Raw genomic sequence first — 25,500 nt, 5'->3', positions numbered from 1 at the left:
TTGCAGCCCAAATAAATGCTTCACAGAGTTCAAGTAACAGACACATCTCAACATCATCTGTTCAGGGGAGACTGCATAAATCAAGCTTTCATGGTCGAATTGTTGCAACAAAAAAACACTACTAAAGGACACCAATAATAAGAAGAGACTTGCTTGGGCAAGAAACACAAGCAATGGACATTAGACCGGTCGAAATCTGTCCTTTGGTCTGGATTTCTTTTGCCTTTTTCCTTTTGGTAGGCCGTCATTGTAAATACGAATTTGTTCTTAACTGACTTGCCTAGTTAAATAAAGGTTAAATAAAAAATAAAAAATGATGTATCCTTTAATATAGAACACATGGATAATTCAATAAATCTAATTTTCAATAAATCTGTTTTTACACAGAGGCTTGCTAAAGTGCCAAAATTCAGCATTTTGACAGTTCGTACACATTTAAAGGCATTACATGCTTTTGAGGAAAGATGTAAATGTATCTACATTTATTTTAAAAACTTTTTACGTGACGTTAAACATATTGGAATGTAGTTTTTTTTCCCTTCGCCTGGGAACACACAGCAGCCTGAAACATGTCTCATTGCCACTCTGAGTAGCCTGGCCTCCCACGTGATTTAGCTCCTTAACCAGGATTCAACGTGTCAAGAGGGAAAGGCCAATTTCTGGGATTTAAACCACATGGGTGGTTAAGGAGACACTTCCTTGTTATGCAACTTAGTGGCACTGTGAGCAGTCGTATAGATATGACTGACTGAGGCAACCTTCTGTGATAAAGGGTCAGAACAGAACAAGGCTTTGTTTGACCCTTTGTTTATAACTCAATTTGTCCATCTAATCCTGTTCTGCATGCGGGGCCAACATTTTTAAAAGGCTCCTCTGACGCAGATGCTCAAATGATGTTGGGACCACACCCAACCACAAGTTAAATTGAATCTCTTCATTGCTCTCTCTTTCTCTCTCTCCCCTGGTAACACACAACCCTTGAATATCTCAGTAGTCTATTGGCAATACCCAGAGATAGTCAGAGATATATCATAATATATTTTGTTCTAATAAAAAAAAAAAAAAAAAAGTTTGACCATAAGTACAACATTTTCAACAACGGTTACAGAAGCTTTTTACCTGCTATGACTGTGATGTGTTTTCTTTTATCAACCTTGGTTGAATGCACTGACTGTAAGTTGCTAAGGACAAGAGTGCCAGCTAATTGACCAAAATGTAAAATGTAAAAATAAAAACTTGCAAAGAACACTGGGAAATATGTCACTGGGTAATTACAGTAATATGCTGTAATTGTAACTGGTACTGTAAATTAGATTACAGTAACTGACTTGATACTGGAAATTAGATTACGGTAACATTTTTGGAACTGTAAAAAGGATTAGAGTATCTGTACTGTAAAATTAATTACAGTAACTTACTGGCAAATTACTACCAGTAAGTTACTGTACATTTTACAATAAATGTTTTACAGTGCAGGTCCTGGTCAAGCCAGTCTGTCGAGGTGTTGTTCTTGTGTGTGCGTGTGTGTGCGCGCGTGTGTCTATGTACCAGGCAGGTGGTGTGTGAGGCTCTCAGAAGTAAAAAGCAGTCTATTTCTATCCCTTTCCATTGTTTCCCTGTCCGTAGCCAGCCAGCCCATAGCCAAAGACACTCCTCTGTAGAGACGACTGACTGGCTGGGAGTTATGATAACGCTCAGCATGGCCCACACTTTTAAAGAGTCAACGCAATGGAAACATGACAACAACATGACCAACATTCAGTGGAAGTACAAGGAAAGAACCTAACCTAATGCCATAGTATTTGATTTCAGTTTCTGATTTTAAAAAACAGTTTTAAATCAGGAATGCACAAATCCTGTTGTCGCCAGTGCCAGAGAGTTATACCTGGATAACCTGATGACCTAAGCCCAGGTCAGAAGGCCAGGCCATGATGCAGAAAAGCTCACCATAGCTCACAGGTCCAAATGGTATTTTAACAGGGCACTCTCCTCTGTTTTGTCCACTACCAACTCCTCAGTTATACTGTTTGGGTAAGTTAGGCCCTTGTGTTCTAATACAGTGAGTATTTGGATACAATATCTGGGTAGCAGGAGTGATTTGGTGGACCCTGATGTTCAGTTGCAATGGCTCGTCTGTCTTAATTCTGAAGTGAGTGAATTCATTCCATCTGTAGTAGTGAAGTGACTTGGGCCCCGTTGTTTGGGTGTGGACTGAGAGCATGGCTGGAGCGGAGTGAATGAAGGCATATAGCGAATGCCCCGTGCCCAGACACTAACCCATGCAGGCACAGGGCAGCTCATTGTCCCCGGCCCATTGACGGCGGGTGCGGTGGCACACTCCCCAGGGCCCTCTCAATGGGGGGCCTGAGAGGCACAGAGGGATCAGCTTAATGGGCCCACAACAGCCCCTTTGACTGCAGACACCCACACAAAGAGCTCATAACAAGGCCCACAGCAGGGGCCGCTTAGCAGGACACATACAGCCAGCCAGACAGAGGAGGAGGGAGAGAAAGGGATAGGTGGGTGGGGCAGGTAAAGGAAGAAGAGAGAGGAGTAGGGAGAGAGGGACAGATGGGCGGGGTAGTGAAGAGGTTGAGGGAAAGGAGGTTGAGATACTAAAAGAAGGAAGGGGAGAGAGAAGGAGGGAGAAGGATATGTGAGAGAGAGGAAAGGTATGGGAGATGAAAAGGGGCAGAGGGAGATGGGAGAAAAGAGGTGAAGCGGAGAGAAGAGGAAGAGAGGGAAGAGGAGGAGAAACGACCAGTTCCATGTCATCTGACAGACTGCCTGTCTAATCCTGTGACCTCTTCAACCTCCCTCTCTGCCTGCCAGTCAACTGCCAGCTAATGAAGGTAAACACACCTCTCCATAACCTATGGCAGTTTGTCTTGAGACAGTGCCAAGAGGGCACTTACTGCCAATCAAGCCATAACAACATACAGTAAAAGAGCTCACATTTGATACCACTGAGAATGTAGGAGGGAGTGTGTTTGCATGTACACTGCATTATAGGAATGTCTATGCTTTTTGTGGTTCAATATAGACACCAACTTGGCTGGACTAGCTGTCAATTCATCATCAAATCAAAGGAAATCCATCATCCAATCTGAGAGAAATTCTTTGAAAGTTGAGTTTCTTGGAACATTTGGCAATAAAATAAAGAAAGTGAGGGAGGAAGGAGTCTAGCAGAATTGTAAAGAGTCACATTGAAGTAGATGTGATTGATCTCATAATACAAAATAATATAATAATAGATCATGTGTATCTGTGAATATGAAGAGTGTGTGGAGTTGATTTAAATGAGTGTCTTACCTTGGCCATCTGAGCCTGGACTCCACTGGACTTCAGGGCGCTCACCGCTTTCTGGGCCGCTCCCGGACTGTCGAAGTCCACGAAGCCATAGCCTACACAACACATATACACACACATTTCCTTACAGTCATGAATGTGTACATCGTTTTCATGATTGATGAATGAATTTGGCATTCAAAATGGTTGTTAGATAAACTACAGGTTCTTGAGGTCTAAAGACATTCCGTGAAATTACAAGAGCTTAGTGCATCTGTAACCAGACTAATAAAAAATATATATTTCATATAGCCTAATACAGTCTAATATTGTACAATACAGCTGTGATCAAGTTTTGAAGTCCATAAGTCCATGATATTGTTTAAGGAGACAACACAACACTACGATCTCTCCAGGTTAAATGTCAGTGGCATCTGTGTCATGAACCAAACAACCTGTTGAACTCTGAACTCTCACCTTTGCACTTGTTGGTGGTTTTGTCCAGGATTGCCTTCGTGGACACAATCTTCCCATATCTTCAAAACCAAAACACAAAAACATGACATCAGATCATGTGCAGAGAAGGTGACTATCGGATATTTCGTGGAAGCTCTCTACACTTCCTTCGGCTGAGTAATTACACACACACATACATGCACGCACACACCCATTCCCAAGGCTGTGGTTAAGGTGTAAACCTGAACCATACACGCTCTTCGACTCAATTGTGCTTATTTAGTGTGATCTCTACTGGTGCAGAAACACACCTGTCTGTTCTCTCACCCCTCCTCCTCTTTGTCTGTGGGGTTGAGAGGTGGAGGGGTGATGGAGGGGGTGTACAGTAACCGTGTTCCCTGGTGTTGTTTTCAGCTGGCAGGAGAAAGAGCCCCAGGGCCAAAAACAATTTGTTCTGGGCTTGTCTTTATCCCTGCCTGTTCGCTCTGATTCCTCAAAATACACACACACAGGTGCTTTTAGCAATGCAGTTGCTTTCAAGTGTATTGGGTTGCACAAAAACAGTCAGTGGGAAGCCAGAAGTTAAGTACAATTCCATTTCAACTTACTGTGGAGCTGGGCAGGACGGTTGGTCCTTATATATACAGTGGGGAGAACAAGTATTTGATACACTGCCGATTTTGCAGGTTTTCCTACTTACAAAGCATGTAGAGGTCTGTAATTTTTATCATAGGTACACTTCAACTATGAGAGACGGAATCTAAAACAAAAATCCAGAAAATCACATTGTATGATTTTTAAGTAATTAATTTGCATTTTATTGCATGACATAAGTATTTGATACATCAGAAAAGCAGAACTTAATATTTGGTACAGAAACCTTTGTTTGCAATTACAGAGATCATACGTTTCCTGTAGTTCTTGACTAGGTTTGCACACACTGCAGCAGGGATTTTGGCCCACTCCTCCCTACAGATCTTCTCCAGATCCTTCAGGTTTCGGGGCTGTCGCTGGGCAATACGGACTTTCAGCTCCCTCCAAAGATTTTATATTGGGTTCAGGTCTGGAGACTGGCTAGGCCACTCCAGGACCTTGAGATGCTTCTTACGGAGCCACTCCTTAGTTGCCATGGCTGTGTGCTTCGTGTCGTTGTCATGCTGGAAGACCCAGCCACGACCCATCTTCAATGCTCTTACTGAGGGAAGGAGGTTGTTGGCCAAGATCTCGCGATACATGGCCCCATCCATCCTCCCCTCAATACGGTGCAGTCGTCCTGTCCCCTTTGCAGAAAAGCATCCCCAAAGAATGATGTTTCCACCTCCATGCTTCACGGTTGGGATGGTGTTCTTGGGGTTGTACTCATACTTCTTCTTCCTCCAAACACGGCGAGTGGAGTTAGACCAAAAAGCTCTATTTTTGTCTCATCAGACCACATGACCTTCTCCCATTCCTCCTCTGGATCATCCAGATGGTCATTGGCAAACTTCAGACAGGCCTGGACATGCACTGGCTTAAGCAGGGGGACCTTGCGTGCGCTGCAGGATTTTAATCCATGACGGCGTAGTGTGTTACTAATGGTTTTCTTTGAGACTGTGGTCCCAGCTCTCTTCAGGTCATTGACCAGGTCCTGCCGTGTAGTTCTGGGCTGATCCCTCACCTTCCTCATGATCATTGATGCCCCACGAGGTGAAATCTTGCACGGAGCCCCAGACCGAGGGTGATTGACCGTCATCTTGAACTTCTTCCATTTTCTAATAATTGCGCCAACAGTTGTTTCCTTCTCACCAAGCTGCTTGCCTATTGTCCTGTAGCCCATCCCAGCCTTGTGCAGGTCTACAATTTTATCCCTGATGTCCTTACACAGCTCTCTGGTCTTGGCCATTGTGGAGAGGTTGGAATCTGTTTGATTGTGTGTGGACAGGTGTCTTTTATACAGGTAACGAGTTCAAACAGGTGCAGTTAATACAGGTAATGAGTGGAGAACAGGAGGGCTTCTTAAAGAAAAACTAACAGGTCTGTGAGCGCCGGAATTCTTACTGGTTGGTAGGTGATCAAATACTTATGTCATGCAATAAAATGCAAATTAATTATTTAAAAATCATACAATGTGATTTTCTGGATTTTTGTTTTAGATTCCGTCTCTCACAGTTGAAGTGTACCTATGATAAAAATTACAGACCTCTACATGCTTTGTAAGTAGGAAAACCTGCAAAATCGGCAGTGTATCAAATACTTGTTCTCCCCACTGTATATATGAACCTTTATTACACTGCCTAACAAGCAAAGTATGACATGTGTTCTACCCTCTTCTGTCTTTGAGTCTCTAGTGACTCTTGTCAAGGAGTGACAGAAGGAATTCGAGACAGAATATCTAAAGGATCGTATTATTAATTAAACAGACCCACTTCCTTTCTGCTTACCTCATGTCAAAATAAATGACCTCCACAAGTTCTACATTTTTTGTTCACATATGGCGCATGTGCAGGACTTTTATTTTGAGTAGATAACCAGCCTTATCAGACTTGCCCGGTGTGTTCATGGTTCGCACATGTGAGGTGCAAAGGGCAGTGGACACTGGCGCTACCTCGCTCTACTATGAGCAATAAGGTTCATGAATTGAGGAGCAAACTGAAGTGAAGAGGAAATTCAGAAACTCTTGGAGGGCAGTGGAAGCTGATAAATGGGGTTCTTTAGCCTATTGTTAAAAATATAAACTAGCCCATGCTTCATCAGGTTTTAATATTGCAGGCGGCAAAATGAAAAAGGCTTTTATATATTTCAAAATGCCCCCATCCTTAATTGCTGAACAATTAATCAAATGGCCACCCGGACTATTTGCATTGACCCCCCCCTCTTTGTTTTTACATTGCTACTACTCGCTGTTTATTATCTATGCATAGTCACTTTACCCCTACCTACATGTACAAATGACCTCAACTAACCTGTACCCCTGCACATTGACTCAGTACTGGTACTCCTTATAGTCTCATTATTACCTCAACTAACCTGTACCCTTGCACATTGACTTGGTACCGGTAGCCTCATTATTGTTATTTTAGGATGTAACTTTTTTTTCTTTTTTTTTTTTACCTTAGTTTATTTAGTAAATATAACACTATTTTCTTAAAACTGCATTGTTGGTTAAGGGTTTGTAAGTAAGCATTTCACAGTAAGGTCTACACCTCGTGTTCGGAGAATGTGACAAATAAGATTTGATTTGATGTGTTCAGGATCCAATCAGAATGGAAATACAAGTCAAAACATGATTTAATTGGTAAATAACTTGCAAAAAATCTGACCAATAGCCAAGCTGTATGTCATTTTAAAATGTATAAAAGCTTCGGTAATTTTTCATTTGTAAAATCCAGAAGAAGGCTAATGAGTTCGTTTTACCTTTAACAACATAGAAAAATATTGATCAACTTCCACTGTTCTCCAAGAGTTGCTGAATTTCCTCGTCAATTTCACACGTGAGGTGAAATGTCACAAAGACTTTGCCACGATGCATGCCACTCCGATAATGATACAAATGTAACAACAGCCAGGTCCCACCAGACACGAAACAAAGATACTAATGTAGCAACTTTGCTCCCAAACCCATATGAACAACTAGAATTTTACCATTCAATGTATTATCTGGGTGAGTATTTTTCTAAGTGCACTGGGGCTACCAAATATGAACAAGCATAGGCCTACGCAACTTACATTTGAGCAATTTAGAGGCCTGAATGCATGGTCCTCTGTAGTTCAGTAGGTAGCATATGGGGCTTGTAATGCCAGGATAGTGGGTTTAATTCCCAGGACCACCTATATGTAAAAATGCATGCAGGCATGACAGTAAGTCACTTTGGATGAAAGTGTCTGCTAAATGGAATATATATATATACATATGTAATTAGACACCATCTGTCCTGTATAGCCATCTGATAGTATAGAAAAATAGATTCTTGTTAAATAGGCTATAACACAACCTTTGTTTCTGGTGGTGCTCTTGTGCCAGGAAGGGTCCCCGAAATGGACAGAAATATTGTCCAGAAAAGGGCATACTTTCCCACACCCATGAGCAAAAGTATATTGTTGTCTAAAACTAATAATTTGTGTGGTTTCATGAGAAAATAAACATAACATTATATGATATATATGTACCATGCAGCCAAAATGAAAGCCAACATTTGACAGTTTAAATTAGAACATAAATGTCTACTGGAACAAAATAATATAAATAAAGCCCACATAATAAAATATAAAACAGTGTTCAGCAATCTAGTCTAGAATAGGAAAGTTAAAGTACTGCTTAGTAGAGTTGTAGTATGCGGATTAACTTTAAATCACAATGGTATAAGAAATAAAATGAATATCAGAAGTGGGATTGGAAGCCACGCCTCCATGGGAGAATGCGACCTGAACGCAGCGCCTTAGAGAAGTCAGGATGGCCGAGCAGTCTCTCTCTCTCTCTCTCTCTCTCTCTCTCTCTCTCTCTCTCTCTCTCTCTCTCTCTCTCTCTCTCTCTCTCTCTCTCTCTCTCTCTCTCTCTCTCTCTCTCTCTCTCTCTCTCTCTCTCTCTCTCTCTCTCTCTCTCTCTCTCTCTCTCTCTCTCTCTCTCTCTCTCTCTCTCTCTCTCTCTCTCTCTCTCTCTCTCTCTCTCTCTCTCTGAGGCAGATTTTCTTTCATTCCTCTGTTGGTTAAGGTAAGGCTTGGTAGTTGGGGGAATCTGATCCTAGATCTGTGAATAGGGAGCAATTTTTACCTTTAGCCATATGTCCACAACCATACAAAAACACTCAATACCGACTTCTTGGTGAACAGACAGCTGTAGGATCTTAATTTGAGCCAGTTTGTTACAGCAATCCTGTACACTACAAGTTTTAAAAGTCCTGCATTGCAGGAAAGTTAACCTGCAACAGGGTGATCAAATTAATATCCTACATCTGTAGGCTCTCCACCATATGAGTGTGGATAAGCCAGTGGAGGACTGTTCAAGGTGTGCAATATGCTATTATTTCCAGATCCTATTCCCATAGGGTGGCGCTCAATTGGCCCAGCGTCTTCTGGGTTAGGGGAGAATTTGGCCGGGGTAGGCCGTCATTGTAAAATATATATATTATATATATATTTATCTTTTTAAACCCTACTGTATACTGTACGTGACAGGCAGCATGGCTCAGCTGTTGATAGGAAAGCTATATGTTGATCAAACAGATAGGAAGAGAGGCACACCCACACATAGCCAATACTGCAAGTAAAGAAAATCATATTACTATTAATTATATTGCATGGTTAAAGGCTCTGATTTTGGGGGGATACATTAATCCACATAAAGCCAGATTTCCATTCCTCCTTTGATATCCTCATATTACATGAATGGACTTGGAATGCCTCATCCCATACACTGCTGCAATAAGCACGTATCAAACTGTAGAACAAACATAACTGACATTTGAATTAGAGCATTACAAGAGTGTTACATAAAGTGTGTGTGTGAGAGAGAGAGAAATGGCTTGTGTTGTTGTTGATAAATTCAGACATTCTGTCGAACAATAAGGTTGTGAGGTGGTAACTCTCTGACCTCCCTCATACCTCCACTTCATCAACAGTTGTTGTAAAGGGTGTGAGTAGTTGGTAGGGTGGGGACGATAGGGGGGAAGAAAGTCTTAGCCGTCAACTCTGACCCACTTACAGGCCTGTGGCATTCTTTTCCCAGCATGCCATGGTATTCTTTTCCAAGTCAATTAAGTTTCCCCTCACTGGTTGGCCTTCTTCTCAGTCAATCCCCCCCACCCCACCCCCACCAACACCCCCTTCTCCAGCCCATATTACACAAATCCACCCATCCCTCTCCAACTTGATGTCAATCTCCAGTCTTTTCCCTGTTAAGTCCCTGATTCTGTTTTTATAGCAGTAAAAAAAGTATTCATCATTTCTAGGTCACTCACTGTGCACTTATCCAAACAATGAGATCAGGATGCATCCAAACTGGTCCCTACTAACAGAGGATGTGTCTGCGTCCAAATGATCTCTTCTTCCCAAAGTGTGCACTTGTATACTTCCATTCAATAATTTGAAAGGAAATATGGTGGAAACTCTCACTAGCCCATGCCTCCACCAATACAACGCTTTTAAGATAAATATAAATAATTGGGATGCACCCAGTGTGTGTCCACATTGTTGTTTCTGTGTCCCAGTCTCCCGTGCCTGACCCCCTACCTCCTGTAAACCCAGTCCATTAGCCCCCACTACTTCCTCAGAAGGTATGAGGTAATAGTAGAATGGAGTGGTTTGCTGGTGCCTGGGCTGGATGTTATGGTGTGTGTGTGTGTGCCCATTATGTGTGCCCTTGATGCTTCTGGCCATGGTTCCTAATGTATCCATCTTTCCTGATTGTTCATTCAACACTACAACACATTCATCTCCAGGCTTGCTGAATGGTAACAGTCTTTTAAAAAAACGATGATAATTTTTTTTACCCCTTTTTCTCCCCAATTGGTAATTACAGTCTTGTCTCATCGCTGCAACTCCCGTACGGACTCGGGAGAGGAGAAGATCGAGAGCCGTGCGTCCTCCGAAACACAACCCAACCAAGCCACAATGCTTCTTGTCACAATACCCACTTAACCCGGAAGCCAGCAGCACCAATGCGTCGGAGGGAACACCATGCACCTGGCGACAGTGTCAGCGTGTACTGCGCCTGGCCCGCCACAGGAGTCGCTAGTGTGCTATTTTTTCCCAGTCTCTGCTTTTTCCTAGCCCTCCTGGTTTTGACCCTTGCCTGTCCTAACGCCGAATCCGCCTGCCTGACCACTCTGCCTGTTCTGACCTCGAGCCTGCCTATCCCCTAGTACTGTTTGGACTCGGACCTGATCACCGAACCCCTTGAATAGACTGGACATGCCAAGAGATGAGTTTCGGATTGGTCTGCCGTGTAGCATCTTCTGTCTATAAAATGAGCTGCTCGTTATGTGTAGATAATCCTTTCTACTGCAGTTTTTTTTCGGGCAACGGTGGCATCCGTAACGACAGGGAGAAAGATCTGATTCTTATGGCATTGCACACGGTCAGTATGAACCAGAGTGACTTGACACAACAGGCCAAGCAAGCTGTACAAACTAAATGGAAATGATACAGGACGTCTTATTTACTGAAAGGGGTTGCAGTCTGCCGGGAAGCGTTCATCCATGTATACGGGTAAGAATCTAGCCACAGTTTCATATATTATACTTGACTAATTTTAGCAGAAAGTTGTTTTCATTGCAAGCTAAAGCTAGCTAACTAGCTAACACTGAAACAATTTTGGTTAACTTTAGCTAGCTATGATAATCGGTTTGTATTGCTAGAACTCTATGGATTAGGATTATGGTTGATCTTTAGATATATATCTAAACAAAGACTCCATTTCGCTTGATTATTACATGACACGTCAAGATATTCAAGTGTGTCTGACGGTGATTACGGCCATCTATTGTATAATAATGCTAAAATATTTGTATCTGGAATTTGTCTTTCAGCATCAGTAGAACACGCCTGACTCTCCTTCACCAGTCTTGATTTGATTATTCAGTCTTGACACTATTATTCGACAATGTCGAAAATTGTAAAATAAAGAAAAACCCTTGAATGAGTAAGTGTTCTAAAACTTTTGACCGGTAGTGTATGTGGGAACTCCTTCAAGACTGTTGTAAAATAATTCCAGGTGAAGCTGGTTGAGAGAATGCCAAGAGTGTGCAAAGCTGTCATCAAGGCAAAGGGTAGCTACTTTGAAGAATCTAAAATATATTTTGATTTGTTTAACCCTTTTTTGGTTACTACATGATTTCATATGTAATATTTCATAGTTTTGATGTCTTCACTATTATTCTACAATGTAGAAAATAGCAAAAATAAAGAAAAACCCTTGAATGAGTAGGTGTGTCCAAACTGTTGACTGGTACTGTATATGCTAAACTCCAGTCATGTATGACAAATATAATGTAGGATAATTCATATTAATGTCTAAAGGCTTGATTCTGTCATTCAGATAAGAGAGAAGGGCCTGTGTCTGTAGCGCACCACAACAATCAGCCACCTTGCCTCTGAACGGAGGCAGTCAGTTTTTTTACTATTTAACCAGAAACAAAATTGTTTAAAACCTGGACATTCTTTTTGTCAATTTGATGCATGCCGACCATAGGAATGTTAAGGGGATTCTTTTCTGAACATTTCCTCATATACCATTGAAACAAGTAGGGTTATTTCTCTCATGTTCTCAACTTCCTTTCATTGTTCAGCAGCCAAAAGACACAATCCTAGTCATATTTACAACCCATGCAAGTTGTTGCTTCTTTAGATCTTCCCTCTTTCTAAAGGATATTTTAATCTCTGTCATATGAAACCACTCGCATTTGCGTTGTGCTTTGTGGAACTGCGTTTTCCTGCGTTCCTTTCCTTTTTTGGGCATTACGGCCAGGGGGCAGTGGCGGTCAAGGTAGTACATGCCGCTGGGAAATTAAAGGCCTGATATAGCAAATATGATGTCATTTGGGATGCATCCTAGGTATTTTGATGGCCCAGATGATCATAGAGTCCTCTAACCTCTCTCCCACTCGACAGGAGCTTAAGTATATGTTTACAGAAATAAATAATTCCTGGAACAAACCAGCCAAACCAGTTTGTTATCTATCTGCAATACTCCACTGGTTTATTCTACAGGAGACTGTGACTGTTACACTACTGCTGGAGTGAGGAACTATAGGGAAACGCTTCTAGGATTTGAAGAAAGGGTGCTTTACCTGCGTGTGTGGAGAGAGAGAGAGAGAGAGAGAGAGAGAGAGAGAGAGAGAGAGAGAGATCAGGTTACAGTGTACACTCAGCCCCGGTGCTCTGTCAGGAGAGAGCAGTATAAGTGTGTGTGTGTGTTGTTTGTATGCAGTGACTTGTTGGGTGTGGGTTTTGATTTTCCCCCTCCCTCCCTCCCTCCCTCCCTCCCTCCCTCCCTCCCTCCCTCCCTCCCGTTAACCTCTATTTATTTTCTTCTCTGTTTTTATCTGTGTTTAATCCCCTGTTTTTTTCTTCACACACATTTCAAATGGACAGATACATACTTGGTAAAAACTGATTCAAATTCTTAATTTGGACTGGGGCGAATAAAGTTGTTTCCCGGGGGCAGGGTTGGGGAGAAACTGATTACATGTAATCAATGACGTAATCCGATTACAAAAAAACGAACTAATCAGTTACGTTACCAGCAAATATATTGTAATCAGATTTGATACTTTTGAAAAAAATATATAATTACTTCTTGAATTACTTTTAAATTCAGAAAGGATGTACATTGACACCTTTCTGTTTTCTCAATGACATTCAATAAATTATTGAAAAAAGGCACAAGTTTAAGTTTGTTCCACCTGAGCGAGTCTGACCACAAGTCAGAGACTACTATGACTACACAAAAATGCATTTGATGGATCCTTTTTGTCTTATTTTAATGCCGCTTAAGGGGAAAGTAATTCAAAAGTAACTGTAATCAGATTACGTTACGGAGTTTGGGTAATCCAAAAGTTACGTTACTGATTACAATTTCACAGGTAACTAGTAACTGATTACATTTAGAAAGTAACCTAGGTATCAATTCTATGAAACACCCACTTGATTACATTCGATGTTCATAGTGTCATTATGTAAATTATGTGATTATAAAGAATAGCTTGTTATGAAGTTAACATCCATGCCCTTCCAACTCTGCCCAAGGCTGAACAGCACCACCCAATCCTTTTATTTTCAGCACTTATATTGTGAGTCTGTAATGTGCATTGTACCTGAAACAATTGACGGCCTTGGTGCGTGCGTCAGGGGCAACTTTCGCCAAATGTGACATGGCAGCCCTGAGAGTAAGCAATATCCAGCCACAATCCTTGTCGCAACACGTGTAGGTTGTATCGCCAACCATAATGCAGCAAAGTCAACAAGTTCTGATCTGAGGGTAGGCTTACTGAATATGGAGGTAGCCTGATAGTAATAACTGTAGCCACTTTGTGGCAAAGCAGCACCTGTTGAAAAACTCCACTAGAAGTCACCCGTGGACACAGATCTAGGATCAGCTTCCTGCTCCCATTCTAACCCTAACCACCAGGATGAAAATACCAAAATTATCTTACATAATGTGTCTAAGGGGCTATTTCACCATACTCCTAACCTAAATGTGTGTTTGTGTGTGTGTATATCAGGGGGTTAGGTACAGCAGAAGACACTTTTCCATTTTGTAAGGATTAATAAAGTACTCTTCTTCTACATCAGTGTCTAGGGCAGGGGTGTCAAACTAATTTATATGGAGGGCCTGGTGCCTGCTGGTTTTTGGGTTTTCCTTTCAATTAAACCTAGACAACCAGGTGAGAGGAGTTCCTTACTAATAAGTGACCTTAATTCATCGATCACGTGCAAGGAAGGAGTGAAACCCCGCAGACACTCAGCCCTCTGTGGAATGGGTCTGACAAATGTGGTCTAGGGGAAACTTCACCCTACCCGTGTAAACGAAGGCAGACAATGAGGAGGAGAAGAAGACTTACGGCTGGCATAGCTTGACCAGGTCCTGGTCTGTGGTCCCGGGGTGAAGACCGCGGATGTACAGGTTAGTTTTACTCAGTTGTTCCCCTCCCCCGCCACTGTTGTTGCTGTTGGTGTTGGGACTGGGGGGTGCCATCTGGTGGCCGGAGGACACATAGGCCTGCTGGAAACAGAGAGACAATTATATAGGACACATACGCATGCTGAGAACACAGGGAGAGAGAGAGATGGAGAGAGAGAGGGAGAGAGAGACGGTTATATAGGACACATACGTATGCTGAAAACAAAAGAGAGAGCGAGAGACGGTTACAAGTCAGGGGTATTCAAATCCTAGCCTGGAGGTCAGACGTACTACTGGTTTTCTGTTCTCCCTGATAATTGCACCCACCTGGTGTCCCAGGTCTAAATCATCCCTTAATTAGAGGGGAAGAATGAAAATCAGCAATGGAACTGGCTTTGAGGCCCAGATTTGAATATGCTTGTTATATTTACATTTTAGTCATTTAGCAGACGCTCTTATCCAGAGCGACTTACAAATTGGAAAGTTCATACATATTCATCCTGGTCCCCCCGTGGGGAATGAACCCACAACCCTGGCGTTGCAAGCGCCATGCTCTACCAACTGAGCCACACGGGACCCGTTATATATCATATATCTATTTCATGAAATCAGTAACGCTCCTCAGGTCTTCAGGTCCTTCAGGTCCTTCAGGTCCTCAGGTCTTCTGCTGGACCACAAAGATGATAAACAATTTAAAGTTATGATTTTAGAATTGGAGAATCTAATTAAAGGGTGGGAGCGGGAGCTGGTAGATTCCTCTCTTTCTAGGTGGTTAGGAATATGTGTGGGTGTGTATTCAGTTCAGGTACCTTTTTATTTAATTTGAGGTTACTTTTACCCCTTTTTCTCCCCAATTTCATGGTATCCAATTGGTAGTTACAGTCTTGTCTCATCGCTGCAACTCCCGTACTGACTTGGGAGAGGCGAAGGTCGAGAGCCGTGCGTCCTCCGAAACACAACCCAACCAAGCCGCACTGCTTCTTGTCACAACACCCACTTTAACCTGGAAGCCAGCAGCACCAAAGGTTGGAGGAAACACCGTGCACCTGGCGACCGCCCACCACAGGAGACGCTAGTGCGCGATGGAACAAGGACATCCCTGCTGGCCAAACCCTCTCCTAAACCGGACGAAGCTGGGCCAATTGTACGCCGCCCCATGGGTCTCCCGGTTGCGGATGGCTGCGACAGAGCCTGGATTCGAACCCAGAACCTCTAGTGTTACAGCTAGCACTGTGCCTTAGACCACCGCGCCACACAGGACTTTACTTTACATTTTCATAAATTATTCATAGCATGCTTTTAATTGTTATAGCTGTTACCGTTCAAAAGGACTAAAATTCAAACCCCGGTTTTTAGCAAACACAAATGGTGGGTCAAGAGAAAGGCAATTGTGTGAGAGCAGCGTAAAACGATAGCACACAGCCTTCATGTCAAAATTCACCAATACTGCATTCTGAAGTGAACGTGGGGCCTCTTCGCTGCCTAGGGCATATTGGGAAAACGGGCCTCTTTCTGCTTACTCCATATTGGGCAACTGCTCCTTTTTTCTCTATCAATTTCCAAACCGCGAAAAATTCCTCGGCTTTGCACAGCGAAACCCAATGATTCAAAGAACAACATACACCAATATTTGGTTAATTTGATGCCGCTGAATTCTGTGACGTGTGTAAACACTTTTTCCCTTTTGTTCTTTGTGAGAAGTCATGAGCTGTCTTTTCTCCCATACCACACTCTCTGTATAAAGGGAGTGCTTCAAAACACAACACAAACATCCGGTCGGGCCTATTCCACAACTCGACAACACCCACAGGTTCAACTCAGTTGTTTAGACATTTCCCTCTCATGCCCCCCTAAGTCAATTGTGTCCTCAACAATACAGCATAGCTAACCTTTGCTCGACTCCCTCAAAAGGTGCCAAAATAGTAAACAATTAAAAATGTGAGGTCAGCTCAGTCCAAAATAGGTCCAAGGTCCGTACATTCATGAGCACCGTGGTTACATATGTCACAGCAAAGGGGAAACGAGGAGACAGGAGAGCTCCCAGCGATGATTAACAAAACACTCTTTAGGGAAGAGTTCCCCGTCAGCTGAGCCTGGCACAGAAGAGCAGCATTCTCTGACCCTCTATAACTGTTTATAACAAGCTGCTTAACGCATTCATAGCGGCTCTATTTCAGCCTATAAACAACTCTCCCTATAGCACTTTAGCAGCATTCTGAGTGGTGCTAAAATAGCCTATGGGGAGGATCAGTTATTCAACACACTGAGTCGCAACACACAAACTGTTGGAGCTACACCCACAATAACATCTGCTAAACATGTGTATGTGACAAATACAATTTGATTTGATTTGTAGAGCTCTTGCCCAATAGGCAAAACATCACAGTTTCCCATGAATGAGTCTGGAATAGTTGGATTCAAGAGTAAATGTTTAAGCTTCACAATTTTTTATTTCACAACTGTTAAGTGAAATCGTTTTCTTATGGCAGTAATAATGGTTTGAGTACCGTTGTGTTCTTCCATTAAGTTGGAGATTGATTGAAGTTGCTTCCCAGGAAAGAGAGCCGTTTCCAAAACAAGTATATTGACGCAATAACACTATTTTAGCACAACAACGTTACACGATGCTTTTAACAATCTCAAATAAACATTCCTTCAACAGTACATAAACACCAGTGGCTAGAGGCTGTGACCGTTTGTTATTGTGAAAGATTTAATGAGTGTGTGTGTGTGTGTGTGTGTGTGTGTGTGTGTGTGTGTGTGTGTGTGTGTGTGTGTGTGTGTGTGTGTGTGTGTGTGTGTGTGTGTGTGTGTGTGTGTGTGTGCACATTCGTGTATGTGTATGTATCAACTCGTGTTTTAAAATTTTTATTTTATTGGTCACATACACATATTTTGCAGATGTTATCATGGGTGTAGCAAAATGCATATGTCCCTAGCTCCGACTACCTAAAAATACAAAACAATACACACAAAGCCCAAAAAATAAAATAATTAAGAATTATTGAAATATTACAACAAGCAATGTCAGAGTCCGGAATATACAGTAAATATGTACTTTATGTACATGATGGTGTGTCTATAGACATTAGTCTCCTATACACTGCCGGTCAAAAGTCTTAGAACACCTACTCATTCAAGGGTTTTTCTTTATTTTTACTATTTTCTACATTGTAGAATAATAGTGAAGACATCAAAACTATGAAATAACACATGGAATCATGAAGTAAACCAAAAAAGTGTTAAACAAATCAAAATATATTTTATATTTGAGATTCTTCAAAAAGCCACCCTTTGCCTTGATGACAGCTTTGCACACTCTTGGCATTCTCTCAACCAGCTTCACCTGGAATGCTTTTCCAACAGTCTTGAAGGAGTTCCCACATATGCTGAGCACTTGTTGGCTGCTTTACCTTCAATCTGCGGTGCGACTCATACCAAACCATCTCAATTTGGTTGAGGTCGGGGGATTGTGGAGGCCAGGTCATCTGATGCAGCACTCCATCACTCTCCTTCTTAGTAAAATAGCCCTTGCACAGCCTGTAGGTGTGTTGGGTCATTGTCCTGTTGAAAAACAAAGCCCAAACAAGATGGGATGGCGTATCGCAGCTGAATGCTGTGGTAACCATGCTGGTTAAGTGTGCCTTGGATTTTAAATAAATCACAGACAGTGTCACAGCAAAGCACCCCCACACCATAACACCTCCTCCTCCATGCGGTTGGAACCAAGAATCTCCAATTTGGACTCCAGACCAAAGGACAAAATTCCACCGGTCTAATGTCCATTGCTTGTGTTTCTTGGCTTAAGCAAGTCTCTTCTTCTTATTGGTGTCCTTTAGTAGTGGTTTCTTTGCAGCAATATAAAATATAATTGTATTTGTTTAATACTTTTTTAGTTACTACATGATTCCATGTGTTATTTCATAGTTTTGATGTCTTCACTATTATTCTACAATGTAGAAAATAGTAAAAATAAAGACAAACCCTTGAATGAGTAGGTGTTCTAGAACTTTTGACCGGTAGTGTATATTCACAGTATATGAATACAACATGTGGGTACAGCAGTAGTTATATAGGATGAGACTTGACTAGAATACAGTATATACTTACATACAGTGCTTTCAGAAAGTTTTCAGCCTGCATTTAAAATGGATCAAATTTAGATTGTTTCTGTCACTGGCCTACACAAAAGACCCCATAATGTCAAAGTGTAATTATGTTTTTAGAAATTTTTGCTAATTCATAAAAAATGAAAAGCTGAAATATTTTGAGTCAATAAGTATTTAACCCTTTTTTTATGGCAAGCCTAAATAAGTTCAGGAGTAAAATGTTACTTAACAAGTCGCATAATAAGTTGCATGGAATCAATAATAATAGTGTTTAACATGATTTTTGATTAACTTCTTCATCGCTGTACCCCCACACATACAATTATCAGTCGTGCAGTAAATTTGAATTTGCAGATATAGAATATTCCTTTTAGCATGGTTTAAACATTTTGGGGATAGGGGGCAGCATTTTTACTTTTGGATGAATAGCGTGCCCAGAGTGAACTGCCCCCTACTCTGTTCCAGATGCTAATATATGCATATTATTATTACTATTGGATAGAAAACACTCTGAAGTTTCTAAAACTGTTTGAATTATGTCTGTGAGTATAACAGAACTCATATGGCAGGCGAAAACCTGAGAAAAATCCAACCAGGAAGTGGGATATCTGAGGTTGGTCGATTTTCAACTCAGTCCCTATTGAATACACAGTAGGATATGTATCTGTGTGCACTTCCTACGGCTTCCACTAGATGTCAACAGTCAGTAGAACGTGGAATGAAGCTTATGCTGTGTTGTGGGACCGGATGGGAGGGGAATGAGTCAGTGGTCTGGCAGATTGACAGTTCTTGGTCTCAGACACAGCAGATTGCCAGTTACAAGCGCTCAGACACAAAACCAAGCCATACAGATATCCGCCATGTTGTGGAGTCAACAGAAGCCAGAAATAGCATTATAAATATTCACTTACCATTGATGACCTTCATCAGAATGCACTCCCATGAATCCCAGTTCCACAAAAAAATGTTTGATTTGTTCGATAAAGTCCATCATTTATGTCCAAATACCTCCTTTTTGTTCGCGCGTTTAGTTCACAATCCAAACTCACAAGGCGCGGGCAAGTCCAGGCGAAGGTTCAGACGGAAAGTCATATTACAGTTCGTAGCAACATGTCAAACGAAGTATAGAATCAATCTTTAGGATGTTTTTATCATAAATCTTCAATAATGTTCCAACCGGAGAATTCCTTTGTCTGTAGAAATGCAATGGAGCGCAAGCTAACTCTCACGTGAACGCGCATGATCAGCTCATGCCACTCTGGCAGACCTCTTAACTCATTCAGGTCCCATTCCCCCCTCCTTCACAGTAGAAGCATCAAACAAGGTTCTAAAGACTGTTGACATCTAGTGGAAGCCTTAGGAAGTGCAATATGACCCCATAGACACTGTGTATTCGATAGGCAATGACTTGAAAACCTACAAACCAGATTTCCCACTTCCTGGTTGGATTTTTTCTCAGGTTTTTGCCTGCCATATGAGTTCTGTTATACTCACAGACATCATTCAAACAGTTCTAGAAACTTCAGAGTGTTTTCTATCCAAATCTACTAATTATATGCATATTCTAGCTTTTATGGCTGAGTAGCAGGCAGTTTAATTTGGGCACACTTTTCATCCAAAATTCCGAATGCTGCCCCCTACCCTAGTGAAGTTAAGGAGAAGTGGATCTAAAATTCCATGCATAACAGTTGTATCTTTTAGCAATGTTTATTATGACTATTTCTGTAAATTGATGTGGCTCTCTGTAAAATCACCGGATGTTTTGGAACTACTGAACATAACGCGCCAATGTAAATTTAGATTTTTAGATATAAATATGAACTTTATCGAACAAAACATACATGTATTGTGTAACATGAAGTCCTATGAGTGTCATCTGATGAAGATCATCAAAGGTTAGTGATTCATTTTATCTCTATTTCTGCTTTTTGTGACTCCTCTCTTTGGCTGGAAAAATGGCTGTGTTTTTCTGTGACTTGGCTCTGACCTAACATAATCGTTTGGTGTGCTTTCATCGTAAAGGCTTTTTGAAATCGGACACTGTGGCTGGATTTACAACAAGTGTATCTTTAAAATGGTGTAAAATACTTGTATGTTTGAGGAATTTTAATTATGGGATTTCTGTTGTCTTGAATTTGGCGCCCTGCAATTTCACTGGCTGTTGACGAGGTGGGACGCATACCCTAGTGAGGTTAATGATCTTCTTGGCGTTCCTGTGACACCGGTTGCAGTAGATGTCCTGGGGGGCAGGCAGTGTGTCCCCAGGGATGCGTTGGGCTGACCGCACCTTCCTCTTGAGAGCCCTGCAGTTGCGGACTGTACAGTTGTCATTCCAGGTGGTGATACAGTCTGACAGGATGCTCTCAATGGTGCATTTGTAGAAGTTCATGAGGTTCTTAGGGGCCAAGCCAAATTCCTTCAGCCTCCTGTGGTTGAAGAGGCACTGTTGCGCCTACGTCACCACACTGTCTGTATGGATGGACCATTTCAGGTTGTTAGTGATGTGCACGCTGAGGAACTTTAAGCTTTTTACCCTCTCCACAGCGGCCCTATTGATGTGGATGGAGGAGTGCTCCCTCTGCTATTTCCTGAAGTCCACGATCAGCTCCTTCATTTTGTTGACGTTGAGGGAAAGGTTATTTTCCTGGCACCACTCCGCCAGGGTCCTCACCTCCACCCTGTAGGCTGTCTCGTCGTTGTTGGTAATCAGGCCTACCACTGTTGTGTCGTCTGCAAACTTGATGATTGAGTTGGAGACGTGTGTGGCCATGCAGTCATGGGTGAACAGTGGAGGTGTTTTTGCCTACCTTCACCACCTGGGGTCGGCACATCAGGAAGCGGATACCGATTAAAGCAGATACCGATTAATTGGCCGATATTTATATATTTTTGTAATAATGACAATTACAACAATACTGAATGAACACTTTTATTTTAACTTAATATAATACATAAATAAAATCAATTTAGTCTCAAATAAATAATGAAACATGCTCAATTTGGTTTAAATAATGCAAAAACACAGTGTTGGAGAAGAAAGTAAAAGTGCAATATGTGCCATGTAAAAAAGCTAACGTTTAAGTTCCTTGCTCAGAACATGAGAACATTTGAAAGCTGGTGGTTCAATGTTCCCAGTTCTTCAATATTCCCAGTTAAAACTTATTATGGCTGCAGGGGCAGTAGCTTGGATGAAAGGTGCACAGAGGTGCCCATAGTTGCTAATATATGCATATTATTATTAGTACTGGATAGAAAACACTCTGAAGTTTCTAAAACTGTTTGAATTATGTCTGTGAGTATAACAGAACTCATATGGCAGGCAAAAACCTGAGGGAAAAAAAAAACAGGAAGTGGAAATTCTGAGGCTGGTCGATTTTCAACCAAGATCCTATTGAAATCACAGCGAGATATGGATGAGTTTGCACTTCCTACGGCTCCCACTCTCAATGAGAGGGGAATTAGTCAGGTCTGCCATGACCTGACCATTCTTTGACCCTGCGCGTTCACATGAGAGGGAGCTCTGTTCCATCGCTCATCTGAAGTCAATGTAATTCTCCGGTTGGAACGTTATTCAAGATTTATGTTAAAAACATTCTAAAGATTGATTCAATACATCGTTTGACATGTTTCTATGGACTGTTATGGAACTTTTGGACATTTCGTCAGGTTTTAGTGAACGCGCTTCGTGACGTTGGATTTGTTTACCAAACACGCTACAAAAATAGCTATTTGGACATAAATGATGGACATTACCGAGAAAAAAACCGAACATTTCTTGTGGAAGTGGGAGTCCTGGGAGTACATTCGGACGAAGATCAGCAAAGGTAAGTGAAGATTTATAATGCTTTTTATGAGTTTTGTTGACTGCACAATTTGGCGGGTAACTGTATGGCTTGCTTTTGTGGCTGAACGCTGTTTTCAGATGATTGAATATTGTGTTTTGCCGTAAAGCTTTTTGAAATCTGACACAGCGGTTGCATTAAGAACAAGTGTATCTTTAATTCTATGTAAAACATGTATCTTTCATCAAAGTTTATGATGAGTATTTCTGTTATTTGACGTGGCTCTCTGCAATTTCTCCGGATATTTTGGAGGCATTTCTGAACATGACGCGCCAATGTAAACGGAGGTTTTTGGATATAAATATGAACTTAATCGAACAAGACATACAGTGGGGAGAACAAGTATTTGATACACTGCCGATTTTGCAGGTTTTCCTACTTACAAAGCATGTAGAGGTCTGTAATTTTTATCATAGGTACACTTCAACTATGAGAGACGGAATCTAAAACAAAAATCCAGAAAATCACATTGTATGATTTTTAAGTAATTCATTTGCATTTTATTGCATGACATAAGTATTTGATACATCAGAAAAGCAGAACTTAATATTTGGTACAGAAACCTTTGTTTGCAATTACAGAGATCATACGTTTCCTGTAGTTCTTGACTAGGTTTGCACACACTGCAGCAGGGATTTTGGCCCACTCCTCCCTACAGATCTTCTCCAGATCCTTCAGGTTTCGGGGCTGTCGCTGGGCAATACGGAGTTTCAGCTCCCTCCAAAGATTTTCTATTGGGTTCAGGTCTGGAGACTGGCTAGGCCACTCCAGGACCTTGAGATGCTTCTTACGGAGCCACTCCTTAGTTGCCATGGCTGTGTGCTTCGTGTCGTTGTCATGCTGGAAGACCCAGCCACGACCCATCTTCAATGCTCTTACTGAGGGAAGGAGGTTGTTGGCCAAGATCTCGCGATACATGGCCCCATCCATCCTCCCCTCAATACGGTGCAGTCGTCCTGTCCCCTTTGCAGAAAAGCATCCCCAAAGAATGATGTTTCCACCTCCATGCTTCACGGTTGGGATGGTGTTCTTGGGGTTGTACTCATACTTCTTCTTCCTCCAAACACGGCGAGTGGAGTTAGACCAAAAAGCTCTATTTTTGTCTCATCAGACCACATGACCTTCTCCCATTCCTCCTCTGGATCATCCAGATGGTCATTGGCAAACTTCAGACAGGCCTGGACATGCACTGGCTTAAGCAGGGGGACCTTGCGTGCGCTGCAGGATTTTAATCCATGACGGCGTAGTGTGTTACTAATGGTTTTCTTTGAGACTGTGGTCCCAGCTCTCTTCAGGTCATTGACCAGGTCCTGCCGTGTAGTTCTGGGCTGATCCCTCACCTTCCTCATGATCATTGATGCCCCACGAGGTGAAATCTTGCATGGAGCCCCAGACCGAGGGTGATTGACCGTCATCTTGAACTTCTTCCATTTTCTAATAATTGCGCCAACAGTTGTTTCCTTCTCACCAAGCTGCTTGCCTATTGTCCTGTAGCCCATCCCAGCCTTGTGCAGGTCTACAATTTTATCCCTGATGTCCTTACACAGCTCTCTGGTCTTGGCCATTGTGGAGAGGTTGGAATCTGTTTGATTGAGTGTGTGGACAGGTGTCTTTTATACAGGTAACGAGTTCAAACAGGTGCAGTTAATACAGGTAATGAGTGGAGAACAGGAGGGCTTCTTAAAGAAAAACTAACAGGTCTGTGAGAGCCGGAATTCTTACTGGTTGGTAGGTGATCAAATACTTATGTCATGCAATAAAATGCAAATTAATTATTTAAAAATCATACAATGTGAGTTTCTGGATTTTTGTTTTAGATTCCGTCTCTCACAGTTGAAGTGTACCTATGATAAAAATTACAGACCTCTACATGCTTTGTAAGTAGGAAAACCTGCAAAATCGGCAGTGTATCAAATACTTGTTCTCCCCACTGTATATGTATTGTGTAACATGAAGTCCTATGAGTGTCACCTGATGAAGATCATCAAAGGTTAGTGATTCATTTTATCTCTATTTGTGCTTTTTGTGACTCCTCTCTTTGGCTGGAAAAATGGCTGAATTTTTCTGTGAGTTGGTGGTGACCTAACATAATCGTTTGTGGTGCTTTCGCTGAAAAGCCTATTTGAAATCGGACACTTTGGTGGGATTAACAACAAGATTACCTTTAAAATGGGGCCTCCCGGGTGGCGCAGTGGTCTAGGGCACTGCATCGCCACCAGAGACTCTGGGTTGGCGCCCAGGCTCTGTCGCAGCCGGCCGCGACCGGGAGGTCCGTGGGTCGACGCACAATTGGCCAAGCGTCGTCCGGGTTAGGGAGGGTTTGGCCGGTAGGGATATCCTTGTCTCATCGCGCACCAGCGACTCCTGAGGCGGGCCGGGCGGAGTGCGCGCTAACCAAGGGAGCCGGGTGCACAGTGTTTCCTCCGACACATTGGTGCGGCTGGCTTCCGGGTTGGAGGCGCGCTGTGTTAAGAAGCAGTGCGGCTTGGTTGGGTTGTGTTTCGGAGGACGCATGGCTTTCGACCTTTGTGTCTCCCGTCTCCCGAGTTGTAGCGATGAGACAAGATAGTAATTACTAGCAATTGGATACCACAAAAATTGGGGAGAAAAGGGGGTAAAATTTAAATAAAATTTAAAAAAAAGATTACCTTTAAAATGGTATAAGATACATGTATGTTTGAGGAATTTTAATTATAAGATTTCTGCTGTTTGAATTTGGCGCCCTGCACTTTCACTGGCTGTTGTCATATCGATCCCATTAACGGGATTGCAGCCATAAGAAGTTAAGAAGTTTTAGGTTGTAGTTATTATAGGAATTATGACGCGTTGACTATTTCTCTCTATACCATTTGTATTTCATATACCTTTGACTATTGGATGTTCTAATAGCCACTTTAGTATTGCCAGCCTAATCTCAGGAGTTGATAGTCTTGAAGTCATAAACAGAGCTGTGATTCAAGCATTGCTAAGAGCTGCTGGCAAACGCAGTAAAGTTTGAATGAATGCTTACGAGCCTGCTGCAGCCTACCACCGCTCAGTCAGACTGCTCTATCAAATATCAAATCATAGACTTAATTATAATATAATAAACACAGAAATACGAGCCTTTGGTCATTAATATGGTCAAATCCGGAAACGATCATTTCGAAAACAAAATGCTTATTCTTTCAGTGAAATACGGAACCATTCCGTATTTTATCGAACGGGTGGC

The 25,500-nt window shown here is 42.0% G+C and overlaps 1 protein-coding gene across 3 annotated transcripts in view; it reads right to left on the bottom strand.

The window, feature by feature from the left end:
* LOC139560546 (RNA-binding motif, single-stranded-interacting protein 2-like) overlaps positions 1–25,500 on the bottom strand; it is a 56,130-nt gene that overhangs the window by 17,383 nt on the left and 13,247 nt on the right. For 2 of the 3 annotated variants that reach the window (XM_071377423.1, XM_071377415.1), the window contains exons 2-4: positions 14,280–14,440; positions 3,766–3,824; positions 3,313–3,404 (exon numbers count right to left, since the gene is read on the bottom strand). In XM_071377423.1, coding sequence (XP_071233524.1) covers positions 3,313–3,404; positions 3,766–3,824; positions 14,280–14,440 — 312 coding nt within the window. The remainder of the gene's footprint in view (positions 1–3,312; positions 3,405–3,765; positions 3,825–14,279; positions 14,441–25,500) is intronic. The other variant, XM_071377433.1, reaches the window with a different exon arrangement.

This window comes from Salvelinus alpinus, chromosome 2, assembly GCF_045679555.1.
Source record: "Salvelinus alpinus chromosome 2, SLU_Salpinus.1, whole genome shotgun sequence".
Classification (NCBI taxonomy): domain Eukaryota; kingdom Metazoa; phylum Chordata; class Actinopteri; order Salmoniformes; family Salmonidae; genus Salvelinus; species Salvelinus alpinus.
This window is presented reverse-complemented; position numbering and strand designations above follow the sequence as displayed.